The 13,959-nt window shown below is 43.7% G+C and overlaps 1 protein-coding gene across 2 annotated transcripts in view; it reads right to left on the bottom strand.

Annotated features, from left to right (window-relative positions):
• Nucleotides 1-13,959, bottom strand: part of LOC140481184 (uncharacterized) — a 44,286-nt gene that overhangs the window by 593 nt on the left and 29,734 nt on the right. For both annotated transcript variants that reach the window (XM_072576975.1, XM_072576974.1), the window contains exon 8: nt 13,820-13,869. In XM_072576975.1, coding sequence (XP_072433076.1) covers nt 13,820-13,869 — 50 coding nt within the window. The remainder of the gene's footprint in view (nt 1-13,819; nt 13,870-13,959) is intronic.

Below are 13,959 nucleotides of genomic sequence, written 5' to 3'. Positions count from 1 at the left end.
CACGCAAATCACACTTACATCAAACTCTTTGTATGTTTTCTCTCTGGTTACCTTCTCCGTTCAACATTCTTTATATCAAGATCTACATCAGGCAAGTGACTAGGCCCCACAGTACACCAATGTGTATTGCATCTTGAATTTTTTTCCAATGTTCATACCTTTATGCTTCTGTGCGAATATATTATTCAAAATGAATGCAATAGAAATATAACTATTACATGTTGTAACTTGAAAGCCATTTATATTGGTCAACATGTTAAACTTTAGCATTTGATGCTGTGTCCTCACAAATTGTAGTATTTCAGAAAATCTTGTATAAAAGATTTTGGCAACTAAGAATGATTGAGTTACTGTCTTGGTGGAGACAGCTGTTTGAAAGTGAAAAGTAAGTTTCAGAGCTTCAGCACTGTCTGGGGCTCTTGAGTTCTTTTATTACTGAAAAATGGGTCTGCTGTCACTCTGTAGAAACAAGCAGACACCTGGAACTTGTCGTGCAAAAGGATGAATGTGGGTAGGGTACACCACAAAGACCCTGCACTACTGGATTCTCTGCATCGGGGCAACATTAGCATGGGTGACTGTTAAGTGAACAGAAGGCAAAGTAGGGAGACATGTATTTTTTTTCAGCTTGATGCTAATATTGTGCCACAGAGATCAGTGCTAAATCCTCAACAATGTGCAACCTATAGCTTTTTTGTTTCTGAAAGGTGAAGTTGCTAGTGACTTCAGTCTTCCAAGATGTTAGGTAGAGGGATTCTGGTGAGAATATTATGAATGCTGATTTTAGGAAAGTAGTGTTTTGGATACTGTATAAATGTTCATTTCATTTCAATTTATCAAGGAGTGTTTTGGGATTATACTTTTTGCTATAGATTGGGGTGGAGATCAGACTACAGCCAGATCAGCCATACCTTCTTATAAGGTGAGCAGGCTTGACAGGCCAAATGGCTGCAGTAAGTGACCTTGCCAATGCATCAATTTACTGTGTACTGCTGCAGAAAGCACTCTGACAGGTGAAGCCATTCAATACCCTTTTCTATGGATGCCGTCAAAGAAGAGAGAAAACCCTGGGCTTTTCCTGAATTACTGGCCTCCCCCACATCATCAATTCTATTCACACATCTCAATATGAAAACTCAAGAGTATTTGCCAATAAAAATTTGAAAGTTGAGGCTAATATGGGACCATTAACAACTGGTTTCTACTCACTTCACTCATTCCTGCTGTTTATAATAATGTATTTACCCTCTTTGCCAGTCTTTAATTTACCTCTATTTTAAACACAAACCAATAGGTGTCAGCCTGGCTTGGGAAGAAGGGAAAACCTGATTCCTAGTTGTTAGTAGGGATAAAAACAAAATCAAGATGCAACTAGAGTCCAGAATAAACTCATGACGTTCTGAAACTGGTACCACTACCTAGAAAAAGGTGGAACCTGCCATACCATCTAACACAGAGCTTTAGCCTAGCTCTGAATTGGGAGATGGCACAGGGCAGGGTGACAGTAGGCACACGGACACACAAGATGGCTGCTGAATCATAAGTTGGCCATTTGACACACAACATGGCCGCTGGACCACAATATGGAGAGAGACAGCAGAGCAAACACAGATACTGCCAGGGGCCACCACAATGGCAGCACAATGCACTCACATCCTAGTTGATTAGTTTAAGGCAGATAGGGGAGAGAAAACACGAGTAGCGTATACTGCCTGCCGTAGTGTTTGAGTCCAGCTAACACCTTTGATAGAAATGCTAACAGTTTGATACGGACTCAATACAAAGTGCTAATAGCCAGGGCTGCAGTAATCATCCTCAAGAAGAGCGATTAGTACCCAGTACTACAGCAATGGACTTCCACGCAAACATAGAAGTTGACAATGACAGTGCTGAAATTAACAAAGGATGTGCTGGAACTGACAATGACTGCATCAAAACCATCAACGATTCTGCAATGTTTACAACAAACAAGCTATGTTACAGAGACAATTCCTCAACATTGACCTATTATAAGAGTATCTCAACATGTGCTCCAGGTTGAGAGAAGAGTCACAGCTGACCACTGTACTGTTGGTGTCGTTCTCTCCCCAAAGCGCCAGTATTTCCTTGTGCAATAAACTCTGTCAATGAATTCTGACTCTGAGGCTGGTGATTTTCCCCTCAACAATTGGCACTGCGAGTAGGGTTCTTATTACTGGTGCCCTGGTCGAAGGCCACAATCTGGGAGCTGGGGTACCAACCAATTTGTACCAGCAAACAGGAAGAGTCAGACCGGGCCAAAGACACAGTCTAAAAGGTATCCTAATTGTCATGTATAACTTGCTACATGTCTGCGGAGAATAAATGTTAACTGTATTAACTGTTGTAAGAACTTGCTACTTGTGCTGAAACAGCCAGAGGACAAGATAGTGACAATCTCGATGACCCTGTCCTAAACCGCTTGTTAAGAGGAGTAGCACCACCCCCCCACATGAAGGTTGGGATTTGAAATGGGAATTGAGGTGCCAAGGGCACCAGGATTTGTGAAGCACAACTGACAAAGTCAGGTAACATTGCGTTGTTCGCCCCTACAGAATCCAGAGTCCAGTTAGAGTTAAGTTAAAAGTTGGGTGCTGTTTCTATTTGTAATTTCCAGCGTGGTGAGGAAGAGGAGCTTATTACTCCGAACAAGAGCCAAACCTCAGTAGAGCGCACGTTACCAAGGTGGGGAGGGTGGACACTGAGTAACTGTGATACCCTGTCAGTCCATAGAAGAATGACAGAGGCTGAATAGTGGCGGTGGCCAGGAGGGTAAAGAGTCCCACCAATAGAGAGCACACTGGGCTAGAGATAGGTTTCTGATCTTATCGGGAGGTGTTGGGTCAGTAGAGGTGGCTGGGGTTGGGGCGGGGGGGGGGGGGGGGGTGGTGTGTGTGGTGTAGACGTGTCCCAGTAGACAGCACACCCTATTGAGCCGGCATTCCCAGCCAACTGGCAGATTGGGAGTAGCGGGAGGGCAGAGAAGTTCTGCTGGTTTAGAGCACACCTTGCTAGGAGGCTACTACAGCTGTACGGCCAGTGCTGGGACAGTATTATTAGTCAGGGGTAGAGAGGTCCCCACTGGTTAGGAACACTTTACTGTTGGTGGTATCCAGGGGTACATAATCTGCTAAATGGCAGATCAGAGCTTTAAGGGGGATACTGTAGGTTCCATTATTGAGAAATGCAAGGCAGACAGACAAGGGTTGACAGAACAAATGAAGAAAAGTGGATGGGATCCATCCCAAACATTAGTACAAAAGAGAGAGGGGATAGATAAACAAAAATGAAGTAAAACTGAAAAGATAGGGGTAATGTTAGTGTACCAATTAGCAGGTTTAATTGAACAAGTACGTGCCTCCACTAGCAGGTGGAGAAAAAGCCGAGAACGAATTGAGGAGCTGGAGGCTAGGATAAAGGAGCTTGAACAAAGATTAGAAAATGTACAGGAAGAAAGGGAGATTGACTCTCCCCTCCTATGAAACAGTTCAGCGGGGAGCAACTGCACCTTCTGTTGGACGAACTGTGCAAGCGTATAACTTAGCGCCTGTTACTAGAGAAGGAACAGACTCACAGTCCAAAGCAAATTATCAGCCCTTCACCCAGGGGAGAGGCAGCAAATTATGGGCCTCCCTGGGCAAATTACAGCCCTGGAGCATAAACACCAGGTTCTGGGAAGAGCTGAACTATACTTGAGAGACATACACCAGCTGGTCCGCAGAGCTTGCCCAGCAGACAAGTGGAGACAGGTAACTGGTGGACCCAATGCCACAGCAGCCCAAGACTTATGGGGAGGACAGTGAACACATGCTGTTGCCCTTACAAAGAGGAAATCCAGAGGGTGCTAGGAAATGCTCCCACGAACTGGAGTAAGATCACGACCACTAAGCAACTTAAAGGGGAAGGAACCTCTGAGTATGGGGAACACTTATTTAGAGTCCAGCAGGAATGCTCAGGGCAAGCGAACCCAGATCGGGGGGGATTGTGCATTTATCCAAGCCTTTAGAGATGGGCTCTCTAGCGCCCACCAAGCCATCCTGAAAATGGGAGTAATAGTGTCCCAGGATAACTATGATCTAGTTGAGTGGGCTAGCGAGGTGAAGGAGCCAGAAGCTCCTGCAACAAAGGCAATTCCTGACAAAGCAGCCTACCGGAATGGAGGCAAGAGTGGAATAAAACCATCCAGCAAAATCGGGAACAGAGGAGCCAAAAAATCCCAAAAACATCAAACCGTTCGATTACAGCAAGTCTGATTTCAAAGTTTTTGCAGCTGGCAACAAGTCTAAGGAATCCACACAGTTTGATCCCAATTATGAAGCAGATGTGCCTCATTCTAAGAAAACCGGAAAGAAGAATCGTCAATCTGCAGGAAACAGAAGCATGACTTTCACTAATAGCAAATCAGACAGAGGCTTCAAGCACAGTTGGCCAAAGAGATAAAGCATTGAGGTCAGACTGCACTGATCAAGACCACCTTTGCTGTCAAGACTATTAATATTTCCATGTCAATATTATGTACTTGATTGGTTTTAATTTCTAGAATTTCTTGGACATTGTTGCACTGTGACAGAAGCTTTATACAATAAACCTTTTAAAAAAAAATAAAACCATCCAGCCACAACTGTGGCTGACAGGGACTCTTTGCTAGAGAACGTGGGGTCCCACAAGCAGGGAGTAGAGCAGGGAACAATGTAAAATACTGCAACAGAATGGGACACACAATCAGTTTTCCCAACTGGGAAAAGCACTACCAGAAACACTGTGGAACCGCAGGAATCCTGAGGTCAGCAGAGCTGACAACCAGCTGCTCTGATTCACGAGGGTAAGGGAGATGGGAGAATTTATGTGGCCGCAATAGTAGGAGGGAGGAAATGTGAAATGTTAGTAGCCACAGGAGTGGCTGTATCCATCACAAACTTACCCTTACCTTACATAAGTAAAATGATTCACTTAATTGGGGTAGGAGGGGATAAAACACCAGCTTAGCCAAGCGAAACTATCCTTGCAGAAATAAACTATATATATATATCCCCTAGAAATGTTATGTATGCCAAAATAACAAGGGCACCGTAATGAGCAATGATCTCATGAAAGAATATTATGCTCTAATCGATTGTGCAAAAGGGAAATTGATTTGGCCCAGACAGGACAATTGAAATACCGAGATTGGGAAACTTACAAGTCACCTTGAAACTATTAAAGTGACTACATTCACCAGTAGGGGTTGGAACCTTGAAAAGGGGGGATTCAGAGCCACCTCTGTCCCCAGAGCATGGGCAGAAACAAAGTTAGACACAGGTCTAGTTAATATAGACCCGATAAGGGACTCCGGACCAGAGCATAAACCCCACCGGCAATACCCAATAAAACCCAAAGCAGTTGTGCAGATAGTGAAATGACGAGTGAAACAGAGAATCCTGAAAGCAACCACAAGTACAACTAATTCCCTGACGTGGCCAGCAATAAAGACTGATGGGAGCTACAGGCTCACCATTGATTATATGGGACTAAATAAGGCCACCCCAAAATTGCACCCCATTGTAGCAGACCCCGCCACCATTTTAATCGGTTTGGCCCCAAACGCAAGATTTTTACTGTTTTAGACATAGCCAATGGGTTCTGGTGTATCCCATTACACCCCGAGTCCCAAAATAAATTTGCTTTTACAGTAAGGGATTGGCAGTACATGTGGATTCGTCTGCCACAAGCGTTCCACAACAGCCCTACTATTTCTCTCAGGGTGATGAGCAAAATTCTGAAGAGAATAGATTTACCAGAGGGTAGCACTGCCCTCCAATATGTAGATGATATCCTAATTGCCTCAGAGTCCGAGTCAGGACACCAGGAAGCTTCATGTCTCAGATTATAGGAATTGGCAACCATGGGGTTAAAAATTAGGCCCACAAAGGCACAAATTGGCAAAACACAAGTCTCACACCTGGGACACCTTATATCCCAGGGACTCAAAGAAATGCCCAATGACCACAAGAAGGCAATCTAACAGGTGCCACAACCTGCCACTGTCAGGGGAGCCGGAAAGGTCTTGGAGCTATTCAACTACAGTCGGAGCTTTATACCCAAGTTCACAAAATTGGCTGAACCGATCCAGAGATTAAAGGAGACAAGCCCGCCTTGGAACCTGTAACTTGGCGGCCAGAACAGGAGGACGCATACAATCAGACTAAAACACAACTCATATCAGCTCCCGGGCTAGGGCTGCCCGATCCCAACAAAGGTTTTCACATCCACTGTATTAATGAGGGAGGATTTTACTCTGCAGTGGTCACCCAAGACCACGGTAGCAGGACAAGACCCGTAGGGTACTACTCAACTACAGAAGTGCCAGTAATCACTGGGTTCCCCAGGTGCATAGCAGCCTTAGACTGCGCTGCTTGGCCATTAGGGTTAGCGAGCCCATAGTAATGACAGGGAATCTCATCCTCCATACTAAACACACCCTGGTAGAGATGCTAAACCCAGGGAAACAGAGGGCTATCTCCAATGTGAGAAGGGTAAAGTGAGAGGCAGTTCTTTTACCCTCATGTCAGTGCGTATTAATAGGAATACTGGAGAAAACCCAGCTGAGGGAATTCTCGACACAGAGGAACTGCACAATGTGGATATTAATGGGGATGGAGATAGGGGAGACTAAAGGATACCACCCTAGGAAACAGCCAAGGAGACGCTGTTTGTGGACGGGTAACAAAAATATGTAGCAGGGTCACCCCAAACAAGATGGGCTGTGGTAAATGATAAGTTAGAAATAGTTATGTCAGGAAGGATTAATGGAAGTCAGTCTGCACAGGTAGCAGAACTGATGGCATTCACCAAAGCACTGGAACTAGCAAAAGGAAAAATCGTGAATATATATATATATATTATAGAAGTCAATATACCTTCGGTGTAGTCCATGATTACATGGTGGCATGGGGCAGAAGAGGGTTCACTACTGTGGGGGGGAACACCTATCAGGCACCAATTAAGAATTCGGGCACTATTTCATGCCAGTGAACAGCCAAAAGAGGCTGCAGTAATAAAAATAAAAGCCCATCAAAAGGAGCCAGAAAAGGAGAGCCCAAGTTGACTAAAATTCAAAGGAAACCAATCAGCAGACCAAGCAGCTCAGAAAGCCCTAGAACAAGAATCCATTGACGAGGCTGCAAGAGCCACTAATGATTTAGCAAAAGATGCTATCCAAATTCAGCAGCTATAGGAGAACACGCCACAGGAAGAGGGAGAGCAATGGGAACTGCAGGGGGCATTCAAAGGGGAGGATGGTGTCTGGAGGTGAGTAGACAAGGTGATATCATCAGTGTGTATAGAGAACATATCGCTTAAACTGGACCACAGGTTCTCTCATACAGGTAGAGAGGCCATGATAGCAAGCCTAGGGAGAGAGTGGTGGTGGAAGGAATGGGAAGAGATGTGGCCATGTACTGCTGCAGGAGCATGATTTGTGCACAACATAACCCAGGCAGACCCATAAAAGTTAGGATGGGACACCAGCCCAGAACTAGGGGATCCTGGGAACACCTTCAGATAGATTTCATGGGGCCGCTACCACCTTCCTGTGGGAAAAGGTACTGCCTGGTCATCATAGACCAATTCACCCCATGGGTAGAGGCATTCCCGACCAAAAGCTGCACTGCGACCACTGTAGCCAGAATATTAGTGGAGGAGATAATCCCGAGGTGGGGTGGGGTGGGGGGGGGGGCTACCCCTCCAGATCAACTCCGACCAAGGGATGCATTTCACAGGCAAGGTCATGGAGACTGTCTGCCAATTACTCAGCATTAGACTAAACAATGCACATTCCCTGACACCTGCAGAGCTCATGGATGGTAGAGAGAATGGATAGAATGCTCAAAAATACTTTAGCTAAGGCTATGCAAACCTCAGGCATGGGCTGAAGTGCTGCCAGTCATACTAATGAAATTAAGAGCCACCACAAATCAGGCAACCAGGCTAACACCATATGAATTAATAACTAGGCAAGTAATGCAATTGTCAGAGACAGTAATCACAGGTGGCATCGATGTGAGTCCATTAAAAGGCAAAATTTGGCGGTATTTGATAGAATTAAGTGCCCAATTGAAAGAGATGTGGAAATCTGTAATTGACAAACAAGACAAAAAGGACAAGGCCGGGGAACTCAAAATCTTCCCTGAGGTCCCAGCAGCAGGAAGCCACATCTTGGTGCGAGTACTGCCCAACAAACCTGGCTTTGCCCCAAAATGGAATGGACCATACAACGTGGTAATAAGTGGGAACACCTATGCCTGTATAGGTATTAAAGGAAAAGATACATGGAAGCATTAGACCCAACCAAAACCACTTAAAGATTCCTGTGACCAAACTAATGTCATTGACCATTCCCCGGGTGCAGACAGGAACAGCAGACAAGACGGTCATCCCGGGAGGGAGTACCGAAAACACAACAGAACAACCCACACAGAAGTATGACTGCACCTCCTGACACAAACAAACACTTTGATAGCTTTATTTAACTGCAAAATGTACATACCTGTATGTATTTTACTGTGTTTAAGCGTCGCGACTGTCAGGAGCATGTCAGGATTTGAAGATGACCTCTTCTATAAAAGCCGCCTAAGTTTGCATGGGAACTGAACTGTTTGCTACCCACTGGCCTGATCAGTAGAATGGATCCCTTGCGACTTTATACAGTAGACACCTCGAGAGCACCGTGTAAGGGGCAGATAGGAAAATACAAACGGGGATTCCAGGATAGATGTGTGCAGCCGATCAGGACTACCAGCCCATGGGGCCAGGCACCCCCAGCCTAGGGAAGAGAAAACCCATTTAAAACCCAGTAATTACCCACACTGTTTCACCGGGCAGGGATGGGGATGGGTTTATGCCCTGGTTCCCAAAAATGATTCATGCATCCAGACACAGTGCACTTCGCACTGTACAGTCACCAGGGGACAGTTTGCTTGCACTTGCAGTGAGCAGGCATGCTTGAATGTGACTGTAAGCAGACAATTCATATGTGGTCAGTGCAATGGCACCCATATCAGCTCTGCCTCATGGACATATTCGTTCAATACTTACCAACTTGGGGAGCACCCAGAGAATCAGGGCGACATGGGTGGATAGACTGATGGAAGGACAGGACAACATACGTTACCGAGCGGCGAAGCGAGTTGTTTTTCTATTTCAAGGCACTGATGCGACAGACATCCCAGACCTCCCAAACCTGTTTGTGGTAGGGCCAATTGCACCCCTTCTTATACCATGCCCCAGGTGAGAGATATGTTCGGAGAGGGATAGTGACCCGCTCCATCCGCCAAGAGTTTTATTCTGACTGGTAGATCCCCACCATTTTGGGGTCATCATTGGGATATGGATTCTTGGGATCTCTATCTTTGGGGGCACTGCAGGGGTCGTCAACGCTAAAAACTGAAATTACCTTGTATGTGGCCTGACTATCTTAGATAATAATACCTCAAAAGCTCTGGAAGCAATTAATACAGAATTGGCTGAACTGAGACTCGACACACAGCAGATACATTACACAGTGGATTATCAGTTAGCACAGCAAGGGGGAGTTTGCATAATTATTGGTGACAATTGTATCACCCATGTTATTGATGACTCTTATAACATTACAGAAGCCATCAAGAATATCTGAGACCAGCTAGATAATTTTCAACAAGGAGTCATAATTACAGACAGCTGGCTGAATTGATTGATAGGTAAATCTTGGGGACCCTATTTGGCATTGGGATAGTTCTCCTCATTGCACTCACACTGGTGTTCTGTGTGGGCCTCAGGTGTTTAAAGCTCTGCTGAAGAGCTCCCAATGAAATTGGCACTCCATGATACCCCTCAGGTGGAGGAGTTCCTAGAGATGACCTACCTGTACATGTAAATTGGGTGGTCTGCGGGAAATCTCCGAAGTCGCCTCCTTGACCACAAAGCGTGGAGTGAAGTAGGAGATAGCATGGGGCAGGGTGACACGAGGCACACTGACACACAAGACAGCCACTGAACCATAAGTTGGCCACTTGACACAGAAGATGGCCGCCGGACCACAATATGGAGACAGACAGCAGAGCAAACACAGATACTGCCTGGGGCCACCAGAATGCTGGCACAATGCACTCACAGCCTAGATGATTAGTTTAAGGTGGATGGGGGAAAGCATACACATGAGTAGCGTATACTGCCCACCCAAGTGTCTGCAGCCAACACCTTTTATAGAAATGCTAACAGTTTCATGCAGACATTGAAATTGACAGTGTCTGTGCTGAAACTGACAATGACAGTGCTGAAATTAACAAAGGATGTGCTGGAACTGACAATGACTGCATTGAAACTATCAATGATTCTGCAATGTTTACAACAAACTATGCTACAGTGACAATAACCTCATCCCTGACCTATTATATCACAAAATGTATAAAAGTATCTTGACATGTGCTCCAGATTGAGAGAAGAATCTCAGCTGACCACTGTGCTATTGGTGTCTTTCTCTCCCCAGAGCTCCGGTATTTCCTTGTACAATAAACCTCTGTTGTTGAACCCTGATTCTGACTCCAAGGCTCCTGATTTTCCCCACAACAGCTCCAAACAAATTACTGATTTCAGCGAAATTCTCCTCAACTTCACCCTGTTAACATAGGCATACCACTTAATATTGAACAGAAAGAGCATTGGACAGCAATGCTCCCAGCTGTCAGACCTGTGCATTAACAAATCATCAAGAAACAGATCCACCGCATCATCTGTTCCCCGTTAAAACTGCTCATAATTATCTGAAAACTACTCTTGACTTCAATAGTACCAAGACTTTACTGTGCAACTGCAAACTATTTCAAACTGGTTAATTGCAATACAAGAGACCAGAAATGGAAATTCTGTGAAGGTCAATGTTCAATGTCAAAAGCAAAGTAAGAGAGTCATCAATCTGGCCTCAACTCTCGTTGATGTAGCAAAAACAGAAAAGGTCCTGAGGTCTACTAAAATTATTATGTATTTTAGGACCATAGATTTGATTCATAATAGATACAGTAGGGTGAATGTAAGTAGATTGAACGAGTGGGCATGTATTCTTAATGCCTGAAGCTTGCAGTTACTGACATAACCAAGAAAATGGGAATCAGATAGCTGATTTAAAAGATGAGTAAGGGGTTGAGTAACAAGTGAAATGACTGAGTATCAAAAAAACGGATTTATTACTGGAACAGGTAAAAAGCACAGACTCCAGGATACGAGGAGTGGTGCAGATCAATTCCTTATATACTTGAATCAAGCATGAGATAATCAGAAGCAGTAATATGGGAAATTAGTGTCGAGGACATGCATTCTGCATTAGGATTTGAAACCACCAGGGTACCCAAAGTTGAGAACAGCCCAGTATGCTAAAGACTGAAACAGTGATTTTATTTATAGTGTAGTTTAAGTCATGACACTCAGTTCCAGTATTCTATAAATAAGATGCATATAGTAGTTTTAGACAACCTGCTGTTTTTAGCAGTTGAGTTGCAGTGCTGACCTCTCACTGAAAATCATTTCGCCCTCTTCATAACATACAATACAACATATAGTTCACTTCACAGTGTAAGACTTTGCCAAAACTACACAGCAGCTCACCTTTTAATCAGTGTTTACCTTTATAACTCAGAAAGTGATCCTAACCCTTTCACAAAGAATTAGAATAAATATTCTGGCTCAGATTCTCTTGGGAACTCAAACCAGTACCATAAAGTCCCTTGAATAATGCAGGAGGAAGTAATTTATGGAATAAAGACATTTAAAACGTTCTATTCCAGGCACTTTACCACCACTGCTCCATTACTTCTGCCAAAGCAGAACTGGTATATCAACCAATATTTCCAAAATATAAGGAAACTTTAATGTATAATGCAGTATCTGAAAACAATCAATTTTTATGAAATTTCCAAAAGATCAAGATTTAGAAGGACTTTGCCAGGATTGAAGGGTTTGAGCTATTAGTAGATGCTGAATAGGCTGGGGGTTTTTTCTCTATAGCATCGGAGGCTGAGGGGTGTCTTTATAGAAGTTAAAAATCATGAGGGGGATAGAGAAGGCAAATAGCCAAGGTCTTTTTCCTTTGAATCCAAAACTAGAGGGCATAGGTTTAAGGTGAGAGGGGAATGATGTAAACGGGACCTGAGAGGCAACATTTTCATGCAGAGGGTCATGCATGTATGGCACAATCTGCCAGAGGAAGTGGTAGAGGTGGAAACAATTGCAGGTATAACATTTAAAAGGCATCTGGAAGGGAATACAAATAGGAACTGATTAGAGGGATATGAACCAAACATAGGCAAATGGGACTAGATCGGTTAAGGATATCAGATACCCAGGAGTGAGGAACTATCTGGTCAGTGCAGACAAATTGGATTGAAGGGTCTGTTTCTATACTGTATGACTCTATGCCTCAAAAGACGATTTGCTGAAACAGCAAACATTGGCCAAACCAATGTGTCTGCTCTATATGGATGTCTGAAAGGGAAGATGAACATTCTACAGAGGCCATGAAATTGAAGGTTATTTTCAAAGCTAAAAATAAAAAAAAAAATTGTGTCTCTTGGATCTGTCAACAAATATATGCAAGTAATGGTACTAATGTTTCGAATTGCCTTTGTACTTGTTATCATGTTTGGCTATACAGATAACAATCATTTGAAAGAATTAGCTGTCATGTCAACATTCATCAATGGCTTTCACCTTTTTTCACAGGAATATAAAATGCAACTGGGGTCATTTTGATTTAGTGTAAAAGCATGAAATAGGCATCGTCGATTTCATTGCCTATCAGCCACGTCTCTCAATAGACGGCAGCAGAAATGAAAACCTGACAAAAGGGTTTCATCCACTATCACCTATTTAATCACTACCACCTCATGCATCACATGAATCTCATGTACCCCCGACTCACATCCCCTAATCTCTGATAAAACATAATCTGCAAACTGAGAAAACAAACAGGTGTACCTGGAATATAAACTTAGGTGCTGAAACCATTAGGTGTTTGTGAAAAGTGCCAATTTCACTTTCTATCTCTAGGCCAGAAGGTCTGGATTCACATCCCACCTGTCACAAAGGGCTGTCACAATATTCTCCCATTATTAACCAAACAGAGCCTGAGACCCAATACAGAAAAGAGGGGTGGTGTTCTTGTGGTGCAGTGTTAGTGTCCCTTCCTCTGGACCAAGAGGCCTGGGTTCAGGTCCCACCTGCTCCAGTGATGTGTAAAAACAGATTGATGAAAAGATATCTAGAAAGGAAGGTTGATGGCAGCACTCTACCCCAACTATTGGCTGATGGTGTTTGGTTCTGCTGCACAAAATAACCAGATAATCTGTTAAGAGGATGTAGTGGTGTCATGGTAATATCACTGATCTAGTAAACTGGAACTATGAGTTAATATTCAGATTAAAATCCCACAGTGGCAGACAGAGAAATTTGAATTCATAAAGATCTGGACTAAAAAGCTAGCTCAATATGATCATGTGACCACTGTTGATTGTCACACAACTCAACTGGTTCACTGATGTCTTTCAAGGAAGGAAATCTGCCATCCTTGTCTGCCCTACATGTCCTTTAACTGGTTGACCTTTAACTGCTGTCTGAGCAATTAAGGATGGGCAATAATTGCTGGGCTAGACAGTAATGCCTACACGTTTTGTGTTTTTTTAAAATATGAACGCATTTGATAAAATCTAAAATCATCCCGTAATTAAGAACTCATCAGTTGTAAAGGAGCTAAGGTGATTTTTATTAACCCCATACTCTTTCAAAAATTTCTAACCTCTGCTTCTGTTATATCTTCATCTTCATCTTTGGGTTCATTCATTTCTCCTGGAGCAATACCAAAAGACAATAAGTGACACACAACAATCAGAACCAATACATAATGGTGTCTTAAAAAGCAGCCTTATAAGTCAGTGC

This window comes from Chiloscyllium punctatum, chromosome 9, assembly GCF_047496795.1.
Source record: "Chiloscyllium punctatum isolate Juve2018m chromosome 9, sChiPun1.3, whole genome shotgun sequence".
NCBI classification, from domain to species: Eukaryota; Metazoa; Chordata; class Chondrichthyes; order Orectolobiformes; family Hemiscylliidae; genus Chiloscyllium; species Chiloscyllium punctatum.
The sequence above is the reverse complement of the archived record's forward strand: the minus strand, read 5'-3'. Positions and strand labels throughout refer to the sequence as shown.